The 25,000-nt window shown below is 43.4% G+C and overlaps 1 protein-coding gene across 5 annotated transcripts in view; it reads right to left on the minus strand.

Moving 5' to 3' along the window:
- LOC143288669 (voltage-gated delayed rectifier potassium channel KCNH8-like) overlaps positions 1-25,000 on the minus strand; it is a 290,432-nt gene that overhangs the window by 23,528 nt on the left and 241,904 nt on the right. For 4 of the 5 annotated variants that reach the window (XM_076597322.1, XM_076597336.1, XM_076597323.1 and 1 more), the window contains exons 4-8: positions 24,797-24,978; positions 18,757-18,976; positions 14,778-14,935; positions 4,578-4,779; positions 3,059-3,250 (exon numbers count right to left, since the gene is read on the minus strand). In XM_076597322.1, coding sequence (XP_076453437.1) covers positions 3,059-3,250; positions 4,578-4,779; positions 14,778-14,935; positions 18,757-18,976; positions 24,797-24,978 — 954 coding nt within the window. The remainder of the gene's footprint in view (positions 1-3,058; positions 3,251-4,577; positions 4,780-14,777; positions 14,936-18,756; positions 18,977-24,796; positions 24,979-25,000) is intronic. The other variant, XM_076597324.1, reaches the window with a different exon arrangement.

Consider the following 25,000-nt stretch of genomic DNA (forward strand, 5'->3'; position numbering starts at 1 on the left):
GAAACTTTTTCTTGTACTCCTATGACTGGCTGAAACTTTCTATCGTCTTCGTTACTGATTGCCCCCAAACTGTATTTCCTTCATTTCCTTCGTGTTCGTTCCGGTGCCTGGCTAAATCGGATCTACTACGTTCCTGTGTGGCTGGCAGTTTCCCTTCTACGTTACCGATTGGCTGAAACATCACTTCCCATTTTACTGATTGGCTGAAACGTTTTCACTGATGCTGTCCTATGTCACTGCATCACGGTCTGGTCACAAGCAACGAATTAACCATACTGGTCACAAGCAACGAATTTACCCATCAGATATGTTGGGATATTTCGATCACATCAAATAACATGTTTTCACTCTAGTGCTCCGTTTAAACATTTGTTCTAAGTCACTGAACAGCACGGCATGCATTGTCGTGACCTTTTCATAATAAACGGCAACTTCCTTTTTATGAGAAAATTGTATATCTATTTCGAGAGATGCCGTAAAATGATTAAGTACTATCACTATCATTTGGTTTCGTTTTGATTTTGTTAACAAAGCTAGTATTGTTGTGACACCAGTTGGAAAAGGAGAGGAAGCAGACGAGAAAGGAACACTACTACTCAAAATCACACATGCGTATTTGCACCCCGTGTCTCTGCAATGGTTAACCCAGTCGTCAAAAGAAGGACAGACACAATACACATATACATTTGCATCCCATGTCTCTGTCATGATTAACATAGTCATAAAAATACAGACAGACAAACATGATCCATTGCAGCCGATGAAAGAAAGAAGGAAAAAAGAAAGAAAATAAGCTAAAAAACAACAACAACAACCCTAAAACAGAAGAAAATCCGGATTTAGTATGTAATACAGCATTAATGTAATAATGACTGCATGATGACTGTCGACGAGATGTTGGTAACAACGACCACACATATACATTTCGAAACCCTCGCATCTCTCTCTCTCTCTCTCTCTCTCTCTCTCTCTCTCTCTCTCTCTCTCTCTCTCTCTCTCTCTCTCTCTATCTATCTATCTATATATCTATCTATCTCTCTCAATCGCTACTTCGTGAAGTGAATGCGTATGCTTTGCCATCTGTGTTTATGCTTGTTTGCTAATGCTGTTTCATTGAGATGGATGTATCATGGTTCATGTAAACCCCTTCACTTGGGACTGAGGACCATAATATGTGAATGAAGTCATATGTGAAAGTAAGTATGCTTGGCTATATGTATTTAAGCTTGTTTGCATATGCTGTTTCATTGAGATGTACCTTGGTTCGTGTAAACCCCTTCATTTGGGGCTGAAGCTAATATGTGAATAAACCATTCCGTTCCTCTCTCTCTCTCTCTCTCTCTCTCTCTCTCTCTCTCTCTCTCTCTCTCTGTGATAAAAGGCACATCAACCCCCCTGTCACATGTATTTCAAGCTAATGACAAAGTGCCAAAGTGTCGCTAAACTCTTATTAGTTTATTTTGCTTCAGTTTATTTTGCAAGAAACATCCAACTGCTTCCTGGACATTCAAAATTGGATGACTCTAAATAAGTTACAACTGAACGCGGACAAAACTGAAGCAATGATCATAGAAACTAAACAAAACCTCTCTTCCATCACAACTGACACAACCAAACTTGGCAGAACATCCATCCCTCTTTCCAGTTCACCTCGGCGTTGTCCTTGAGAACACACTGTCCATGCAAAAATTTATTAGTCAGACATGCAGTCCTGCTACTGTCAATTGCGGCGCATCAGTTCCATCCGGAAATATCTGTCCATTGACGCAACATCTAGACTTGTCGTGTATCTCATTTTCTCTCGCCTTGACTACTGTAACTCTCTATTGTCTGGTTTGCCTGCATCATCCATTCAGTCCCTTCAGCTCATACAAAACTCTGCTGCCCGACTCGTCCTCAGAAAGAAAAGATCTGAGCACATCACTCCTCTTTTGCAACATCTCCAATGGCTCCCTGTCTCACACAGAATAAAGTACAAGATCAGCACTCCATGTTATAAATGTATTCACAAATCAGCCCCTTCCTATCTCTGTGGCTGCCTTCACCTCTACACTCCATCTCGCTCACTACGATCAGCTTCGGATCCACTCTGTTTACGCATACCCAGATTCAAGCTCTCGACTGTTGGCCGCCGTTCTTTCTCTGTCTCTGGACTTTGCAACTGGAATGAACTTCCTCTCTCGCTTCGTCAAGTCTCCACACTCAGCTCTTTCAAGTCTGGCCTTAAAACCTACCTCTTCCCAAAATAGCCTCCCTTCCCTGCCTCTTCCTTGTCTTCAGTTTCTCCAGTTTTAGAGTTATGCATGCGTGTGAATGACTGGTGCGAAAGCGCTTTGATTTGTCTCTGCACAAGATTCAGCGCTATATAAATACCATTAGTATTATTATTATTATTAGTTCTGTATTTTTTCCCTTTCTGTTGAATTTTATTTGTTTTGCACCAGTTTGTTCTAATTAGTACCTACTATGTCACTGGAGCTTTATACATAAAACATTTCAGTGTTGTGCTCAGTTCTCTCTCTCCCCCCCCCCCCCCCCCACACACACACTCTCTCTCTCTCTCTCTCTCTCTCACACACACACACACACTCTGTCTCTCTCTCTCTCTCTCTCACACACACACACTCTCTCTCTCTCCCCCCCACTCTCTCTCTCTCTCTCTCTCTCTCTCTCTCTCTCTCTCTCCCACACACACACACACTCTCTCTCTCACACACACACTCTCTCTCTCTCCCCCCCCACACACACTCTCTCTCTCTCTCTCCCACACACACACACACTCTCTCTCTCTCCCACACACACACACACACTATCTCTCTCTCTCCCACACACACACACTCTCTCACACACACACACACACACACTCTCTCTCTCTCACACACACACACACACACTCTCTCTCTTTCACACACACACACTCTCTCTCTATCACACACAAATTATCTCTATCTCACACACACACTCTCTCTCTCTCTCTCTGTCACACACACACACTCTCTCTCTCTCTCTCTCTCTCTCTCTCTCTCTCTCTCTGTGTGTGTGCATTAGCGGGACCTACCGCCCACGAGCATGGCACAGATGGAGAAGATCTTCTCGCTGTTGGTGTTGGCCGACACGTTGCCGAAGCCCACGCTGGTCAGACTGCTGCACGTGAAGTAGAGCGCCGTGACGTAGTAGGTCATGGTGTCCGTCAGGTTGGAGTAGCGGCTCAGAGGCTCGTTGATCCGGTCCGACAGCTCATACAGCCAGCCTGCAGGGAATGGACTGGTCAAGGTCTTAGGTTGGTGTTTGTTTTATTTTTTGTTTGTTTTTTGTTGTTGTTGTTGTTTTTTTTCTTTTTGTTTTGTTTTGTTTTGGGGTGTTTTTTGTTTTTGTTTTTTGTTTTTTTCTGGGGGTGTGAGGGGGGCTGGGGGGGGGGGGTGGGGGGGGAATTCCAGAAAAGACCCCCATGGTTGCACGGAACAAGCGAAAACGAACGGATAAGGATAAAAAGGGGCAAATAAAAACATGAATACAGGTGGGTTTTTTTCTTGTTTTATTTCATTTTATTTTATTTTATTTATTTATCTTTTTTTTATTTTTGTTTTTTTTACAAAGACAGTGTGTGTTCTTTTTAAAATTTTTGTTATTTTATTTTATTTTATCTTATTTTTTCCTCAAGCCCTGACTAAGCGCGTTGGGCTACGCTGCTGGTCAGGCATCTGCTTGGCAGATGTGGTGTAGCGTATATGGATTTGACCGAATGCAGTGACGCCTCCTTGAGCTACCGATACTGATACTGAAGACAGTGTATGTTCTTTCTTCTTCTTCTTCTTCTTCTTCTTCTTCTTCTTCTTCTTCTTCTTCTTCTTCTTCAACTTCTTCTTCTTCTTCTTCTTCTTCTTCTTCTTCTTCTTCTTCTTTTTCATGATTATTCAGTCAGGTTATTGGATGCGTGCATCTCTCCATTCATCCACGCATAAGTGGTCCACACGTGAATATTACCCTTCCGTCCACCAGTTTGCATTCAAGCAAGCAGGTAAGCGATAAACCAACCAAGAACACAAAATGGTATATCGTATCCATAGAAAACGCTTCTACGTGCAAGAGAAAAGTTTCATAAGTATTTTTTTTTCTCCAAAATTGGTACATTGATCAGTCATGAAGACAACAAAATCCTTGTAAATTGATAAAGGTCAATGTCACAACATGGCATATTGGAGGGGGAGAAATCGTAAAAGCATGGTATAACTTGTATTTTCCTATTTTCATAGTGATTTGTTTTGGTCAGAGCAAAAATATGTTCTTAATTGAGAGGGCAAATGTCAAATCAGAGTGTGTGTCTTTAAAGAAGTCATCACATCAAATGTCAAATCAGAGTATGTGTATTTAAAGGAGTACATAGCGTGTGTCTCTAAAGAAGTTACCACAAGTGAGTCCTTGAAGACCTTGCCTCTCTATTGTTTTTTTTGTTGTTTTTTTTTAACTCCTGTTTTAATAAAAACTCTTTTGACGACCGACTTCCATCACACCGCGTCACTTTCCATCCTGTCTTATCATTATCGTATAACCCCCTACCCCCCCACCTCAATTCTTACCCACGGTCCATTCCGGGTAGCTCTCGAACTCCTGCTTTCCGATGGCATACCAGATGCAGGCCAGCCAATGAGCGAGGAGGGCGAACATGCACATGAGGATGGCTACCACGAACACCGAATACTGGGAGTACCGCTCGATCTTCTGCAGCAGCCGCGCCAGGCGAAGGAGACGGGCCACTTTGAGCAAGTGGATTAGGGTACCCTGAAATGGAAATGCACGGAAAGACATACATATACAATGAATAGATACACAGATAAATAGATAGATAGATACATGGACAGATGAGATAGCTAGATAAGTGCAAAAGTAGAGCAGATGGATTGGGGGTGCTCTGAAATGGATACCGATATGATGATGAATAAATACTTTTATACATAGAAAGATAGATACACTACTACTACTACTACTACTACTACTACTACTACTACTAACAACAACAACAACAAAACAACAATAATGGGTATTCATGATCCGCTTTACCTCCATAACACAAGGGCCCATAGCGCTTACAAATAACATCAATGTGGGCCAAAAACAGATTTTAAAAAAGAAGAAAATGCAGAGCACAATGATAAAAAAAATCATTCGAGCAAGACAAATGAAGTGTACCAATGACAAAACACAAACCCACAGCCAAACACCCACGCACCCCCCCCCCCCCCCCCCCCCCCCCCCCGACGCACACACACACACACACAATACGCACACACACTAGCTCTCATGACATACGTACACACATGTATGCACGCATGAACATTCTGCCACACTATACGCCAACACTTGACACCCATGAAAGTTTTTTTTTTTTTTAAGGCCAGCATTGAACCGACAGACAGACAGGTTGATAGATTTATTGGTTGATAGATTTATAGACAAACAGACAGAAAGAAAGAAAGAAAATAGAAATAGAAGAGACAGACATATAGATAGATACACACGGACAGACAGACAGGCAGAGACATAGATCGATAGACGGATAGACAGACAGACAGACAAATATATAGATAGATAGATACATAGACAGATAGAGAGACAGATAGTATATATATATATATATATATATATATATATATATATATATATATATATATATATATAAACGAAAAGGAATAATAATTACCATGCGGAAAAGTAGAAAATTATTAAATAAATGATAAACAATAAACAAATAGATAGATAGATAAATAAATAACGAATAAATAACTAAATAACTAAATAAATAGGCAAATAAGTAAATAAATGAATAAATCAATAAATAAATAAGGTTGAAGCGCTGGTAGATTTGCTTCCTTACCTCGTGTGTACACATAATTATGTGATAGCAAAAAGAGTTATTTGGTGTTCCGAAAGACGAATGCAACACTTAGTGCCCGTATGTATGATAAAACAGACTGGAAACGAAGAGAACTTGATTAAACTCAAAATGGAAAGACACACCACGGAACCCAGAAAAAATCATAACAGACACCTCCCGAACATAACGAAGAAGTGCCCAACCAGGCATGTCAAACTAAAACATGGTATTCAAATAAAAATTGTTACAAATATTACTTTAAAAATGAAAACATAACAACAACTTAAAAATAGAGGACGGAAAGAAGGAAGAGAGAGACAGAGAGACAGACAGAGAGACAGACAGAGAGACAGACACAGAGAGAACCAGAGAGAGAGAGAGAGAGAGAGAGATAAAGAAAAAAAAAAAGAAAACTAAAGTGAGATATAAAAAGAAATAAATATTAGGGAAAAACTCATTCCTAATAAGTGAAAGAAATTAGACGCGGCAGAAAAAAAAAACACAAACAAACAAACAAAACTATACATAATGAAAAATAAAATAAAATTTAAAAAAGAAAAAGAAAACGGAAGGAAAAACAGAATGAAGGAAATACGAAAAGAATCAAAACAACAGAAAAAGAAAAGAAAAAAATGAAAAAAAAAAAAAAACCGAAAAAAACAAACAAACACACACAAACAAGCAGTAAAAAAAAAAAAAAAGAAAAAAAGATTAAAACAAAAAAAGAAAAAGGTTGAAAAGGAAACAGTGCCTACGATGTACTTTCCATCCTACAACCGCCTTCTTCCGCCCCCACCTCTCTCTATTCCCTACGTTCATGTCCCATGCCCTCTGCCATCAATTCCATTTTCTTTTTCACATGTTCTTAACCCTTTCACCGCCAGTCAATTTAGAGTGCAAAATTACCTCGTGCTCTAAACCTAGAAAATATAGTGTCAAAAGAACTAGCTTGGGTCTTCCCCTGCGATGTATAGAAAATATTATGTCCTGTCCTACCACCGAACATTAAAAGCAATAGATTCATGGATAACAGACCGGTGATCTGGTCATCCTTCAGTGACATGGGTGCTGCATAAATGCGAGTTTGGCAGTGAAAGGGTTAATTAAATACAATGGTTTAGAATTATTAACTGAAAACAAAACTTTGACAAATCAGGAATCTTTCCCAACTAACAACTAACACAAACCACGCCACTATAAAAAAACAAACCAAAAAAACCCAGTACACTGGTGGCAACAGTTGCCCACATCTTCCTCTTTCAGCTAAGTACATGAGAACGCACAGACAGACAGACAGACAGACACACACACACACACACACACACACACACACACACACACACACACACACACACACTAATAAATAATAATAATAATGGTATTTTATATAGCGCTGAATCTTGTGCAGAGACAAATCAAAGCGCTTTCGCACCAGTCATTCACACGCATGCATAACTCTAAAACTGTAGAAAATAAAGACAAGGAAGGGCACACACGCACACACACACACACACACACACACACACACACACACACGCACGCACGCACACACACACACACACACACACACACACACACACACACACACACACACACACACACGCACATGAATGCAAGCATGCAAACAGTTTCAGTTTCAGTTTCACTTTCTCAAGGAGGCGTCACTGCGTTCGGACAAATCCATACACGCTACACCACATCTGTTGAGCAGATGCCTGACCAGCAGCATAACCCAACGCGCTTAGTCAGGCCTCGAGTGCATGCTTACATATTTGTGTACCTATGAAAGTGGATTTCATTTTACGTAATTTCGCCAGAGGACAACACTCTCGTTGCCATGGGTTCTTTTTCAGTGCGCCAAGTGCGTGCTGCACACGGGACCTCGGTTTATCGTCTCATCCGAAAGACTAGACGCTCAGTTTGATTTTCCAGTCAAACTTAGGAGAAAGGGCGAGAGCGGGATTCGAACCCACACCCTCACGGACTCTCTGTATTGGCAGCTGAGCGTCTTAACCATTCTGCCACCTTCCTCCTTAAACAAGTGCGCTGAAACAAACACACACACACACACACACACACACACACACACACACACACACACACACACAAAAGCAAATAGCTCCCCAGTATATGTATGGATGGAAATGCAAAAGAAGGTCATCCCACGCGAGAGAAGGACATACACCGAGGACATTGAGGATGCAAATTCCACACGCTCTGGCTGACAGTAGAACGCTGCCGAAATTATGATATATCATGGACAGGTCCACAGATTTGTCTGTCTGATCTTTGCTCTGATCCTGGCATTGCATTAATGATAGAGTGATATGCCATATACAGGGTAAAAAGACCAACAAAAAAATAATAAATAAATAACGACATAAAAGAAAGAAATAAACAAAAAAGATGACTGATTTTACTGGTACGGTAATGATGGAAAAGCAGTGATCATTCAACAAACTTACAGAGAGAGACAGGGACAGAGAGAGACAGACAGAGAGAAACGAATAGGGAAAGAGTGGGTGTGTAGGTGTGCGTGGGTGTGAGTGCATTTTAAACACCAGAAAAGTTATTTACTTTTCACCATTCACTTCAATCATGAGATCTTTATAGTCGTGTTGGCCATTATTACGTTACAAATATTTCAACCGCACAGAACACCCAATTCAATAATGCACAGACAATGGTTTCACAAGTAAGATTTCAACAAACAAACAAACAAAAAAAGATTCAGAATAGATAGAAATGTTACATTTAAAGTAACCAAGCATGCACAGTCAGCATTCGTGTCTCCGGAAACAAAACGAAAACAAGCAGTAAAATTTCTATACACAATCATGAAAATCCCAGCCATTCATTTCTATTTAAAAAAAAAAAAAAAGAAGAAGCGAAATCTTGATATTAGATACACATGTCTTCATCATCCAGCATTCGTTTCTAAGACAGCCTCTCCCAAAAAGAAAGAAGTAACGAATGAAAGAAGAAAAACAAACCGATCCCGCAACATGGAAACCATTTTACCATAGGCATTTCGGGATTCCCATTCTCCTAGAAAAACAACAACAGAGCAACAAAAACTGAACACATTGATCAAATCAAGCAAAAAATATGGCAATACGAAACACGATGCGTCTTTCAGAAGCTATTGCTGACATCCTTCGTCCACAAGACAAGACAATGTTTTTGGTGAAATGGCGAATTGATAGTACCATTCCAGATTGTTATCAGTATAACGACATGCCATTTACACATTGTACAAAAGTTTCAGAGATGTACGTGAATGGTGAATGAAAGAATGAGAAGAAAAAAGACAGGAGACGAAGAAGTCAATAAAGGATGACAAGAGAGAAAGCAGGAAAGAACAGAAGTAAAGAAACAAGAAACGAAAAACAAATTGAAAGAAAATGAATGAATGAAAATGAATAAGAAAATGAAAAAGAAAAGAAAAGAAAGAAAGAAATGTATGTTTTGGCATCTTTATGTCTTCACACAGTTTTGATGTCCAAAACACTTCTCCATTGTTAAAGCTCTGTAGTTCCCCATACATCTTGCAAAGTTCACAACCCATTGGTTTCCAGAACACACTAGTGCTCCATTATTCACGAGATCGTAAATGACTGCAATTATTTGATCATGAGCTTCTGAAAACGGGAGATCTACGGTAGCTAAAACCGGGTATAAACATCAATATACATGTAAGGCTGCTCGTAGAAACACGTGAATTCAGAGGTTACAGTCCAGTATCACAGGATAGAAACAGGAATTACGAGGACAGCTGTGTGGTACTATATTCCCAGTGTGCGTGTGTGTGTGTGTGTGTGTGTGTGTGTGTGTGTGTGTGTGTGTGTGTGTGTGTGTGTGTGTGTGTGTGTGTGTGTGCCTGTGTGTGTGTGCCTGTGTGTATGCATACGTGCCTGTTTGATTTCTTTCTTTCTTTCTTTCCAAATATCATAACATAGCCTAACGGCTACTAAGAAAACATAAATCAAGCTCCCCCAAAAAACACTTCCACAAGGAGAGAAGAACAGAGGAAAGACAATGACGCATGTGTTAACAAGACACAGAGGAAATGAAAGTCACATGAGAAAAACAAAATGGCAGAGAGAATGACTGAAGTATATATATATAAAAAGGATTTGGATCGAAGCACCCCAGATTGAGAACTGAAGAGGCATACACCTTTGTGAAATCTGTACCTTGCGCTTAGACTGCACAGAAATGATTCCAAAATGTTATATGGAGAAAAACAAAATGAAGAAAAGTCATCAAATTGTACACATTTGTTTTCCATCAATGGTGTTAATCGAAACCATTTAACATACTTGGGCGTAAAGACTTTCTTAAATCTATACCCTCTCTCTTTCTCCATCTCAGTCCCCTCTCTCTCTCTCTCTCTCTCTCTCTCTCTCTCTCTCTCTCTCTCAAATTGCCCGTTTTTCCCCTTAATCTGTCTACTGACCTGTAATATTTATGATTGTATTAGTTTCTCCTTCATGACTATTCATTGCTGGTAATCTATTGTTCACATTTCCGCTAAGGCCTGGATAAACTATCACCAGTCTTGATAGTGTTTCTCTCTCTCTCTCTCTCTCTCTCTCTCTCTCTCTCTCTCTCTCTCTCTTTCCTGTTCACCAATACCTTCGCAGTTTCAGTTAGATAATTGTGATGTTCTTGATAGCAATGACAATGAACATCTCCCTGCATTATCAATATTATACAACGTTATGCAACAGAGAGAAACAGTAAATATCACAACATTTTAGAAAAAAAAAAACACCAGCACTCAACAAGCAAGCAGGGGAGTATTTATGATGTTTTATTCACAAAGGTTACACAGTCTCTACCAGAAACACGATGACGCACGACAAAACATCAAGAAAAGTACAGGCCACTGATGTAGCTGTTAATGGCAAAAAACTCTTTTTTTTTCTTTTTCAGATATACAGAAGCCTCGCTGAAATGAAGAACTACTTCTGTGTTATACAACCTTCACACACACACACACACACACACACACACACACACACACACACACACACACACACACACGGCGACTGCGAATGAGAGAGAGAGAGATACAGACGGAGAGAGAGATATATACAGATAAAGAGAGAGACGCAAATACAGACACAGACATAATGAAGCCACCATGATGTGGAGGGGGTTGGGCGATAGGGGTGGGGGGGGGGGAGAGACACTGGTTAAAACATGATGTTACACGATGCATTATTCATTACAGACTATTTGTGCGTTCGTGCAGCCAAACAATGTTTCAACGGGGCTTCATTACAACAACTTTTTTTTTTTTTTTTTTAATAAATGATCAGCTGATACAGATCACACAACAAAGCGGCATAAGAATTGCCTGCTTGACCGGTTTGTTATTTCCCTGTTTTCCTATCGGAACACCCCGTGACATTGTCAATCTGTGTGTTTGTGTGTGATAAGGAAGAGGGTGCACATACGGGCGGGAGCGCGCGCGTGTGTGTGTGTGTTATTTTGCAAATGTGATATCTCGTTTACGTTTTCATCGTCTCTCTCTGCATTGTCGTTCGGGCGGAAGTTTAGTGTCAACCTTTTTTGCAGCTACATAAAAATATATAATTCAAAAGATGGATCTAAACAGCTTTATTTTTTTTATTTATCGCCATTGATTTTCTGTGGGTTTTCTTCCGTTGCATTTTGCGGGTCTGTTTCTTTTGGCATGACGTTTTTGGCATGGGACTGGTTGGGAGGGGAACCAGACAAGAACCTGTTTCTATTCATGAAGTGAAAAGAAGTCATTTAACAACGAGATTCTATAAACGTGACTTAAGTCAACCAGAGACGTTGAAATTAAACGGACAAAGCGGCAAAGCAAAGCATGTCTGTATATCGACGCAGCTGGTCATACTCCATATCGGGGGGTGATTGCTGGTGTAATATATGCAGCGGTCACACGCAAGAACTGCTCCGTACACAGGCAGATCTGGCGTACGTGTACAAAGTGTGACGATTCATACTCCCGATTTTCGCCTGCGAAGCTACACATCACACATCATCTGTCTGGTGAAGCTACGTATCACACATCATCTGTCTGGTGAAGCTACATATCACACATCATCTGTCTGGTGAAGCTACATATCACACATCATCTGTCTGGTGAAGCTACATATCACACATCATCTGTCTGGTGAAGCTACATATCACACATCATCTGTCTGGTGAAGCTACTTATCACACATCATCTGTCTGACGAAGCTACAATCACACATCATATGTCTGGTGAAGCTACACACCATACATCATATGTCTGGTGAAGCTACATATCACACATCATCTGTCTGGCGAAGCTACATATCACACATCATCTGTCTGGTGAAGCTACATATCACACAACATCTGTCTGGTGAAGCTACATGTCACACATCATCTGTCTGGTGAAGCTACATATCACACATCATCTGTCTGGTGAAGCTACATGTCACACAACATCTGTCTGGTGAAGCTACATATCACACATCATCTGTCTGGTGAAGCTACATATCACACAACATCTGTCTGGTGAAGCTACATATCACACATCATCGGTCTGGTGAAGCTACATGTCACACATCATCGGTCTGGTGAAGCTACATGTCACACAACATCTGTCTGGTGAAGCTACATATCACACATCATCTGTCTGGTGAAGCTACATGTCACACATCATCTGTCTGGTGAAGCTACATGTCACACATCATCTGTCTGGCGAAGCTACAATCACACAACATGTCTGGTGAAGCTACGTATCACACATCATCTGTCTGGTGAAGCTACATATCACACATCATCTGTCTGGTGAAGCTACATATCACACAACATGTCTGGCGAAGCTACGTATCACACATCATCTGTCTGGTGAAGCTACATGATACACACATCATCTGTCTGGTGAAGCTACATATCACACATCAACTGTCTGGTGAAGCTACGTATCACACATCATCTGTCTGGTGAAGCTACATATCACACATCATCTGTCTGGTGAAGCTACGTATCACACATCATCGGTCTGGCGAAGCTACATATCACACATCATCTGTCTGGCGAAGCTACATGTCACACATCATCTGTCTGGTGAAGCTACGTATCACACATCATCTGTCTGGTGAAGCTACATATCACACATCATCTGTCTGGTGAAGCTACGTATCACACATCATCTGTCTGGTGAAGCTACATATCACACATCATCTGTCTGGCGAAGCTACGTATCACACATCATCTGTCTGGTGAAGCTACATATCACACATCATCTGTCGACGAAGCTACGTATCACACATCATCTGTCTGACGAAGCTACGTATCACACATCATCTGTCTGGTGAAGCTACATATCACACATCATCTGTCTGGTGAAGCTACACATCATACATCATATGTCTGGTGAAGCTACATATCACACATCATCTGTCTGGCGAAGCTACATATTACACATCATCTGTCTGGTGAAGCTACATATCACACATCATCTGTCTGGTGAAGCTACATATTACACATCATCTGTCTGGTGAAGCTACATATCACATATCATCTGTCTGGTGAAGCTACATATCACACATCATCGGTCTGGCGAAGCTACATATCACACATCATCGGTCTGGCGAAGCTACATGATACACACATCATCTGTCTGGTGAAGCTACATATCACACATCATCGGTCTGGCGAAGCTACATATCACACATCATCTGTCTGGTGAAGCTACATATCACACACCATCTGTCTGGTGAAGCTACATATTACACATCATCTGTCTGGCGAAGCTACATATCACACATCATCTGTCTGGCGAAGCTACATATCACACATCATCTGTCTGGTGAAGCTACATATCACACATCATCTGTCTGGCGAAGCTACATATCACACATCATCGGTCTGGTGAAGCTACATGTCACACAACATCTGTCTGGTGAAGCTCATATCACACAACATGTCTGGCGAAGCTACATATCACACAACATGTCTGGTGAAGCTACGTATCACACATCATCTGTCTGGTGAAGCTACATATCACACATCATCTGTCTGGCGAAGCTACATGTCACACATCATCTGTCTGGCGAAGCTACATATCACACATCATCGGTCTGGCGAAGCTACATATCACACATCATCGGTCTGGCGAAGCTACATATCACACATCATCGGTCTGGCGAAGCTATTTGTCACACATCATCTGTCTGGCGAATCTACATGATACACACATCATCGGTCTGGCGAAGCTACATGTCACACATCATCGGTCTGGCGAAGCACATCATCTGTCTGGCGAAGCTACGTATCACATATCAACTGTCTGGTGGCCGCTGACATACGCGAAAAGTGTCCCATTTTGAGTTACTGCGTACTACTGACCACTACGGACTACTGACCACTTTTTTTTTTATATTTCATTTACTTTTGGTTTATCAATTCATCTACTTATCTATCTCCTCATTTTACAAAATTACAACCACATTCTCCCTGACTTGTTCAATAAAAACAAAACAAAAACAACACCAAAAAATCTACGCCTGGCTAGAGTTTAATATATCCTGACTAATCCAACATGGAAACACACACACACACACACACACACACACACACACACACACACACACACACACACACACACAAAGCTATCAGCCACGGATACAAACATTACGGAACAAAACTCGGGGATATTCCTTCACTTCAAACAGTTGCAAACAAGACGCACACTCTTGAGCTCACTAACTAGTAACTGGCAGGGAATACAACAGACAAAGCGGCAAGATGGGACGAGGGTGGGGGGCAGGGGGGGGGGGGGGGCGGGTGGGGGGGGGGGGGGGGTATGTGGGAGGTAGAGGAAGGAAGGAAGGAAGGATGGAAGGTGGCCAACAACGTGTCCCATACTGACCGTGTTGACGTCAAAAGCGTAGAGGAGGTCGAAGGGAATGGCGGCCAGCAGGTCCAGAAGGAACCAGCCCCGCATGTAGTTGAGGGCGATGAGACGGGAGTCGTAGCATACCTGGCCGTTCTTGTTGACGAACGACGTCCGGAAATTCAATACAATGTCTGAACAAACACACACACACACACACACACACACACACACACACACACACACACACACACACACATATATATATATATATATATATATATATATATATAAATCGTCTTACGTGTACTTACATGTACGTGATAGCTATATAAGTATATCCATAGCATGATCATATCATCATACTTACATGTACAAATCGTCCATTCGTCTTCAGGACCACGACCAGAAGTCCCAATCCCTGTTCTCCCCTTCCACCCCCCATCCCTCCCTATCTCTCTGTCACACACACACACACACACACACACACACACACACACACACACGACGGCAAAATGAATTTGTTGTGGTTTTATTCTCCCAGGGTGCCTTAACCCAGAAGAAGCGCCACAAAACGAACAAATACATGAAAACCACTGCAGTTCAGAAACAGCGCGTGCATCACAACGAACCAAACCCTAATAACCCTCGGACATGTGGGAATGAGAGAAGAAAAACGGGGGGGGGGGGGGGGGGGAGACGGGGGGGGGGGGGGGCAACACATCATGAGCAAGTGAACTAGCTGTGAACATGCAACTAGGATATTCTTAGTTCGTTCATCGGGTTGCAATAATAAACGGATTCCGCTGATCGATATGTAGAATGCTTTATGTGCGTCTCGATTGCGTGAAAGCTTTCTCACACGTAGTTTTTGCGTGTGTTTAGTTCAGAAACTTGTCTCCTCTCTGCCCCTGTCTCTGACTTGTCTCTGTATGTCGTGTGTCTGTCTGTCTGTCTGTCTGTCTGTCTCTCATTCTCTGTCACCTGTTCGCCGATGTCCTCCTCGCAATCACCTCCGACGCAGGGAAACCTCGACAGCACCATAATCACTGGCTCACTGGCCCTTGTAACAATATTTGTCTGCTTCGAACTCTCCGGACTTTCTGTCTTCTCCCTTTTTTTTTTTTTCCTCAACCCCTACCCCCACCTCCCTAACCTTCCTCCCCTTCCACTGCGAAACAAGGGAAAAGCTGCCCAGAGTGTTGCATGATGCTTGGGTAGTTATTTGCGTGTCTCTCCTCTTCTTCTTTCTTCTCTGCGTCTTCAGTCTGTCTGTCTCTCTTCCCTTTCCACCCCCGCCCACCACCATCCATATTTATTTTTTTTTTTTTTAAATTATTATCACATATATATATATATATATATATATATAGAGAGAGAGAGAGAGAGAGAGAGAGAGATTCCTTTATCGTTCTCCTGATGTTCTCTCTCGTGTGTCACCCAATCCGTCTATCATTCCAGTCACTTTCTCCGTTCTATGTAATCATGCTCGTTCTCACCCTCCTCCACTTTCTCTCTTTGCCCCCCCCCCCCCCCCCCTCACCCCCCTCTTCCCCTCTCTCTCTCTCTCTCTCTCTCTCGCTCTTTCTTACACGCACACACGACAAGCGCATTTGCACACACAGAACCCCCCACCCCACCCCACCCCCCCAGCCCCACCCTACTCACCACACAAGACAAAATTAACACTGTTTATTTGTTTTTTTCTCCCAAGACGTGTGAACCCAGAAGCGCCACAAAACGAACAAAGCCACGAAAATCACTACAGTTCGGAAAAAGCGCGTGCATCACCGCTGACCCAACGCTTTCCGATAGCCACGTGGGAAAGAGAAAAGAAGAAGAAGAAGGAGAAAAAGGTCCACAGCTTATGAACCAGCCGAAAAAATGCAGCTGGGATGTTTTCAGTTTGTTGCTCGGTTGCAAATGAATGAATCTGCTGATCGTTTGAAAGAATGTTTTCTGTGCGGACTTGATAGTGTTAGAAAGCTTGCAGTTTGAATGTTTTGTGTTTCGGAATGGTCTCCTCTGTGTTTCTCTCTGCCTCTAACCCCCCCTCTCTCTGTCTCTCTTTCTGTCTCTCCCCCATACCCCCCCCCCCCCTCTCTCTCTCTTTCCTACCCCCTGGTGTCTTTTCAGTCACATACGACAGAGACAGGAACACCCCCACAGCTCCATCGCCAAAAGCCGTGGTAACAATATTTGTCCACTTTGAACTCTCCCTGACTTTTTTTTTTTTTTTTTTTTTTTTTTTTTTTTTTTTTTTTGCTGCCCCATCAACTGCACCGTTTCAATGGCATTACTCCCACGCCGCTCATTTAGATTCCCTGACTTTCTGTCATCTCACCTTTTACTTCAAACCCTCACCCCCACGACCTCCTCTCTCTATGCCCCGCCCCCTTCTTTTCCATGCCCCCTCCCAGTCCATCTAGCTGCCCAGACCCTCCTTGCGCCCCTACCAGTGAAGATGATACATGAAGTGTCCGTGTTTGGATAGTAGCTGCCTGTCACTCATCTCCTTATCCTCCTTCCCCTTCAATATATCGGTCTTTCTCTTCCCCACATCATACATCTTCTGGCTTTCTCATCCATGCGCTACACGTCTCTCTGTCTCTGTCTCTGTCTCTCTTCTTCTTCTTCTTCTTCTTCTCCTTGGCATTCTAGAAATAAACGCATGTTCTTTACCCACCCACTCCCTAAACACACACACACACACACACACACACACACACACACACACACACACACTGTCCCGAGGCAAATGTCGTGATGTGTGTGACTGTAACGAGGACGGAATGTAAAACACGAACATGACCTCAAATATTCACCCTTCAACATTAAAAATCAATAAATCAACCAATCAGTCGGCCGAACGTGCCTTTTCTGCGAAACACCTACCTTCTGTTCAGACAGTGTAATTTCTTAGCCGGGGGCTATAATCTTACTTATTGGGAGGGGGTGTGGAGGTGGGGGCGGAGGGTGAGGGGGGGCGAGGGGGGGGGCAGTCTTAAATATTCATTTATTTGTCAATGTATCCAATTATTCGCTTTTCTCAGCAGTCCATCCTTGCCTCAACGATGAGATCACACGTGGTGTTGAGTTATCTGCAGGTCACGCTGGGCGCACTTGCTCAGCAGTAGGAGGCCATTGCTGTTCATCTTCCTAACCTCATCCTTCTCTCCAATGACGAAACAATACCGCACTCACTTACCCCCATCCCCTCGGGGCCCCACCCCGTCGCTAACGCCCCATCTCTCAGCAACTCATCAGTTCCCACGTAAAAACGTCAATGACTTTCCCTCAACCGGCCCTCCCCCTCTTTCCATCACTCTTCATTTCTTGTGTGCGCCATTCTTCTTCTTCTTCTCTCTCTGTCTCTGTCTCTGTCTCTGTCTCTGTCTCTCTCTCTCTCTCTCTCTCTCTCTCTCTCTCTCTCTCTCTCTCCTCTCCTACCCAATTTTTTTTTCATCGTTTCAACTCTTCGTCCTATCCTTCGATTCTCCACGTGTGCGCGAGTTAGCACGCGAGTAAACACACACACACACACACACACACACACACACACACACACACACACACATATATATATATATATATATATATATATATATATATATATATATAGATAGATAGATAGATAGATATAGATATAGATATAAACAACACATTGTTTTGTTTTGTTTTTTGGTTGTTCTCTTTCGATAATCTACCCCTGTGGAATGATTTTAATGGAGTGATGCCAGCACGTCCAGGGTTTGTCTTATGTTACATGTATATATATATATATATATATATATATATATATATATATATATATATATATACAGAGAGAGAGAGAGAGAGAGACACTCGCACGCACGCGATGCACACACACACACACCTTTCACCCCTCCCCAATCAATCTCTCCTCCCAACTCCTTCCACACCACCTCCACCCTCACACACACACACACCTCACACACACACACACACACACACACACACACACACACACACACACACACAGCCAAACGCCCACCAAATGCAAAGAGCAGCTCCACAGCGGCGTCGATGTACATGAAGTCCCGGTAGCGGTTGTGGCGGCGGAAGGCGGCGTTGAAGGGCACCATGATGGCGATGTAGAAGGTGCAGAGCAGGATCAGCCAGTCCCAGCCAATCTTGAAGATGCCGTAGTGCACGATCACCAGCTTGGACTTCTTCACCTCCTGCACCTTGTACTCGGGCATCTGGGAGCCCAGCTGAAAAAAACCACGGACATCGTCATCGTCGTCGTCGTCATCATAATCGTTATCATAATCATCATCATCGTCATTATCGTCATCATCATCATAATCGTTATCATCATCATCATCATCATTGCCATTATCCTCGTCATCATCATCATCGTCGTCGTCGTCACGGTCATTCTCACATTCTACTCTTTCCTTACGGACATCGTCATCATAATCGTTATCATCATCATCATCGTCATTATCGTCATCATCATCATAATCGTTATCATCATCATCATCATCATCGCCATCATCATCATCATCATCATCATCATCATCATCATCGCCATTATCCTCTTCATCATCATCGTCGTCGTCGTCGCTGTCATTCTCATATTCTACTCTTTCCTCACGGACATCGTCATCGTCGTCGTCATCATAATCGTTATCATAATCATCATCATCGTCATTATCGTCATCATCATCATAATCGTTATCATCATCATCGTCACCCACTGTGTAGTGTACTCCCGAGATGTGAAAGCCCCCAAATCCACCTCCCTCCCCACTGTGTAGTGTACTCCCGAGATGTGAAAGCCCCCAAATCCACCTCCCTCCCCACTGTGTAGTGTACTCCCGAGATGTGAAAGCCCCAAAAATCCAACTCGCTCCCCACTGTGTAGTGTACTCCCGAGATGTGAAAGCCCCAAAATAAGTAAAAGTAGGGAAAAAAAGCAGAGACAGCAGTGGTAGCAGAGAAGGGAAAGTTAACTCGCTCAGTACGGCCAGTCCTCTCTTCTCCTCTACACAGACCCCTCGGATGTCCAGTGGGTGTCTGAATGACCCAACCTTTAGCTTCCGTCGTCAGAACTATGGTATTCTTTGTCAACATTCACCTCTTCAGTAAAAGAGCGTTCCGCTTGCAATAATAATTTGATGATGGTAACTGGGATGAAACGCTGTTAACGTCGTCTCTTTCGCCGTTCGTATGGAGAGAGTTAACGAACAACAACAACAACAAAAAAAAGGAAGACAGCAAACAGCAAATGCAAATGGCAACAAGTTGTATTTGTTGTAGAAGCCAAACGGAGGCTATGCTAACGCCAGCAGCAACAGTAGCAGCAGCAGCAGTAGCACAGCAGAAGTCGTCACAATAGCGTATGCATGAAGGAATGTTACTATAATACCAGTAACAGCAACACCATAATTATGCAAAGGATTAGGGTCGACTCAAGGAAGACCCCCGTCCCTTTCTGTGTTGAGCAGTGAACAGAATAAAACAATACAAAAAGAAAGAAGCAGAAACAGCCACAGCAGGAGCGGCGGCAGCATCAGCGACAGCAACAGGCAGTGTTAATAATTATCAGAAGTAAGAGGTGCAGCAGCTGCTGCCGTACATTGGCTTGGATGAAATTCCCTGCCTAGAAATTCTTCATATCATGTCAAGTGCATTTTCTCATCAGTCCGTCCGCCCACCACTTGTTGATGGCGTGCATCTTGCAGACCATGTGCGTGTGTTTTGCATGCCGTGTGCAGTGTGTGTGTGTGTGTGTGTGTGTGTGTGTGTGTGTGTACGTGTGTGTGTGTACGTGTGTGTGTGTTTTGTGTCTCTGTGGTGTGTGTGTGTGTGTGTGTGTGTGTGTGTGTGTGTGTGTGTGTGTGTGTGTGTGTGTGTGTGTGTGTGTGTGTTTGTGTCTCTCTGTGTGTGTGGTGTATGTGTGTGTGTGTGTGTGTGTGTGTTTGTGTCTGTGTGTGTGTGTGGTGTGTGTGTGTGTGTGTGTGTGTGTTTGTGTGTATGTGTTTGTGTATGTGAATGTGTGTGTCTGTGTCTGTGTGTGTTTGTGTGGACAAAGAGAGAGAGAGAGAGAAATGGAGAGAGGCGAGAGGTAGGGGGGGTAGAGACAGAGAGACAGACATGGACAGAGAAAAATGAGGGACAGAGGGAAATAGAAAGAGGGACAAAGAGGCAAGACAAGCAAATAAAAGAGACAGACTGACAAGGAAAGGGACAGATACAGAGAAAGAAAAATATGGTAACAATCCTGAGGGGCGAAGAAAAGAAGAAGAAAAAAATGATCTGAGATGACTTCAGGATAAGGAGGGGGTGGTGTGATTGAGAATTGGCTGAGTTGTTTAAAAAATTGTGTTTTCTTTAGCAAAATGAGATGAAACAGCAACTGCAAGCACGACAGTTTTGGCACAGCTCGGCAGAGTTAAACCTTGTGACGGTGCTGCGGAACAAAATTACCCCCACCTTTAAAGTTTATCCCCTTTAGGTTGTTGTATTGAAAAGAAAACAAAAAAAATCCCTCGTAGGTGAAAATGCGGGATAGGGGGTTGGCGGGAGAGGGTGAATGAAATATGTTTGCACGAGAGGAACAACTCAGCTTTGCTGTTGTACATTCTCTGCCAAGCGATGCTGTTGTGATGATTATCTGCACTCTCATGTCAGCTCTGTGATTAACCTTTTTATTTCTCCTCACTGCCTTGCCTTGACTTGCCTTTGCAACGTTCGCCCGCTGAGCTTTGTGACGTTCTTGCAAAAGAATAATTCTATGGGTTTTCTTCCCTAAAGTTCAATCACACTCTGTACCTCGTTTTTCTCTTCGTTTATACGAGGGTGCGAGGGGCTGATATCAACTCGAGGAAGATCTGTGTCTGTCTGTGTAAGACAGTGAACAAATGGACACTTGCGAACGAAACATAAAACGTTCTTCACTCTCCAGTTAAAAGGTTGACAGTAATTAGATAATGTAACTGTTGAATACAGGGTCAAAACCTATACCCTCTACTGTCATTAAGAAAGGAACAATAAATCTGAATTTAGCAGACTTCGCCTCTGTCATTATTCGTTCAGTTGTCACACTTTCAGTGATTCAAAAGTGTTTTACGTCAATTAGGAATATCAGAGTTTGACAGTTATGCAATACTTGAGAACTGGACCATTTGTTGGACGGGCGCAATAGCCGAGTGGTTAAAGCGTTGGACTGTCAATCTGAGGGTCCCGGGTTCGAATCACGGTGACGGCGCCTGGTGGGTAAAGGGTGGAGATTTTTACGATCTCCAAGGTCAACGTATGTGCAGACCTGCTAGTGCCTGAATCCCCTTCGTGTGTATATGCAAGCAGAAGATCAAATACGCACGTTAAAGATCCTGTAATCCATGTCAGCGTTCGGTGGGTTATGGAAACAAGAACATACCCAGCATGCACACCCCAGAAAACGGAGTATGGCTGCCTACATGGCGGGGTAAAAACGGTCATATACGTAAAAGCCCACTCGTGTGCATACGAGTGAACGCAGAAGAAGAAGAAGAAGGACCATTTGTTGTATTGCAGCCGCCATCATCGCTTTAATCATTTCTTTCTCTGTTGTCTATCCCAGTGTCTCTGTCTGTGTCTGTTTCTTTTCCGACTGTTATGTGACTCGCTTGTCGGATTCTGCCGTGGAAAATCTGCATATATGGTATGACGCGGACAGGAGTCAGAGCGAATAGGGAATTTACGCAATCACAACACCAGTAGAACATTCTGCTTTCAACAATGTCGTAAATCAGAGTTATCCTGGAAAGGACAAAGCCTAAAGGATTCACCATGTACTGTGTGTAAAACTATTAAAAACAGGAAAATCAAATTCTTTATCGTAAAAACTGAGAAAAGGCGCGAAATCGAACTGAACATTTTTTATCTATTATTTGATTTTATCGTTCAGAAACACCGTCCTTCACATAAACTACGTCTATGTTATTTAGACTGCATTTACATAATTTAGTTCCTAGCACCAGTTTTTAGGTTTACATGCAGATTGGTTTCTGCAGTTTTTGAATGCCGCCTGATAGTCTACCTGCAGGAAATAAGCCACACCAGAGAAAATAATTCTGGGCACCTGTTGACTAAACTCGTGACTAACATGTGCAGGACCTCTGTGGAATTATAGTCTGGAGTCGGAAGTAAAAGTCCAGCGTTGATTCACGCGAGGACAGTTATTTTACATCCTCCCCTCACCTCACCCCTCCCTCCTACCTTCGCTTGACTTTGAGTGTGGTCTGGATACAAGTCTTTCGGATGAGACGACAAACCGAAGTCCCGAGGACAGCATTCATTTAGCGAAAGTAAAATGTAAAGGTAATCCACAGTAACGACAGATTTGTCCCTGGGGAAGGTTTGACAGAGAAGCCAACATACATACAGGTTAAAACACACACACGCACGCACGCACGCATGCACAGACACACAGACACACACACACAGACACACACAGACACACAGACACATAGACACACACACACACACACACACACACACACAAATACAAACAACCAAACAAACGGAAAAAAAAAAAACACTAGCAGAAAAATGGCGCTGTACTGATTCAACCCGTTCCCCAGACAGAAATCCAGCGTGACAGGACAATGATAACGATACCATATGACACGCCACGATTCAACAACACACAGTACGAATGAGTCAAAACCGATTCGATGTCAGTACTTATCAATGTTCGCCATCAGACTTGCCGTAAGATCGCGGCATTTTTCACGAAGACTGTACCGGTGCATTTCCGCTTGGGTTTGAAAAAAATCACGTGTTTGAATTTCATCACAACACCCAACTTTCTTCTCCCTACCCCCTACCTACTAATCCCCACCAAGCCGCTCACTGGCACCAAACATGCTAACAGAGTTTATCAAAGGGTGAATAAAATAATGGGGTTTGGAGAGGGGGAGCAGATGGAAAAGGGGGGGGGGGGGGGGTAGTGGGGGGGTTGGAGCTGGCGTATTTCCAAGATCTTATGCATCTCTATATGAAAAAAAAAGACTGGTCAAGATAGATGGCATGACTCACCTCAATTGGGGGGGGGGGGGGGAGCTATCTGCAGGTTGTTTCAAGGTACGGGTTGTTATCGTATTTTTTTGTATTTTTTTTATTATGATCGTTTCAGCCTATTTTTTGAAGACGCAGAATGAAGGTTATTAAAATGACAACTTCACTTCTCTACTACACTCCCATCTCATCTCTGTCTGTCTGTCTGTCTGTCTGTCTGTCTGTCTGTCTCTCTCTCTCTCTCTCTCTCTCTCTCTCTCCCTCTCATACCCATCCAAAAACCAGTCAACATTTTTGTTTATCACACACAGAGATACACACAGACACACACACAGAGCGTGAAAGAGAGAGACAGAGACAGAGAGACAGACAGACAGACAGACAGACAGAAAAAGAAACAGGTGAAATGAGAAATCTTTACACGGTGAGAGAGACAGAGATTCTCTCTCTCTCTCTCTCTCTCTCTCTCTCTCTCTCTCTCTCTCACACACACACACACACACACACACACACACACACACACACACACACACCTTCCACGCCCACCCACCCACCCACCCACACACACACACACACACAAACAAACAAACACACACAAACACACACCACACTCACACAAACACACCTCTCCCCCACCGCCTCCGTACCCCCTCCCACGCCCACACCCACACACACAACACACACACACACACACACACACACACCACACTCACTCACACACACCCCTCCCCCATCGGCCCCATACCCCCTCCCATGCCCATCCACCCACCCACCCACCCACACACACACACACACACACACACACATACACACACACACACACCCCTCCCCCACCGCCCCCGTACCCCCTCTCACGCCCACCCACCCACCCACCCACACTCACACACCCCTCCCCCACCGCCCCTGTACCCCTCCTCCCACGCCCGCCCCCCTGCCCCCTCCCCCACGCCCCCCCACCACCACCACCACCCCTCCACCCTCCCACACACACACACATACACACACACGATCAACAAACAACCTACCCTGTTGAGTTGCTGCAGCTTGGTCTTGGCTTTGTTCTGTTTGTTGAGCTGGCCCGAGATGTGGTACAGCACGGCACGGCTGCGGCGCCGGGAGTAGTTGTAGTTGTCGGGCATGTCGTCGTTGTCGTTGTCGTCGGACTTGCTGGAGTCTGAGTCGTCCTTGTCCATGCTGCCTGTATTGTCTGCCGCCGAGAGAGACGTGGC

Source organism: Babylonia areolata, chromosome 1 (assembly GCF_041734735.1).
Source record: "Babylonia areolata isolate BAREFJ2019XMU chromosome 1, ASM4173473v1, whole genome shotgun sequence".
In the NCBI taxonomy this organism is placed as follows: domain Eukaryota; kingdom Metazoa; phylum Mollusca; class Gastropoda; order Neogastropoda; family Buccinidae; genus Babylonia; species Babylonia areolata.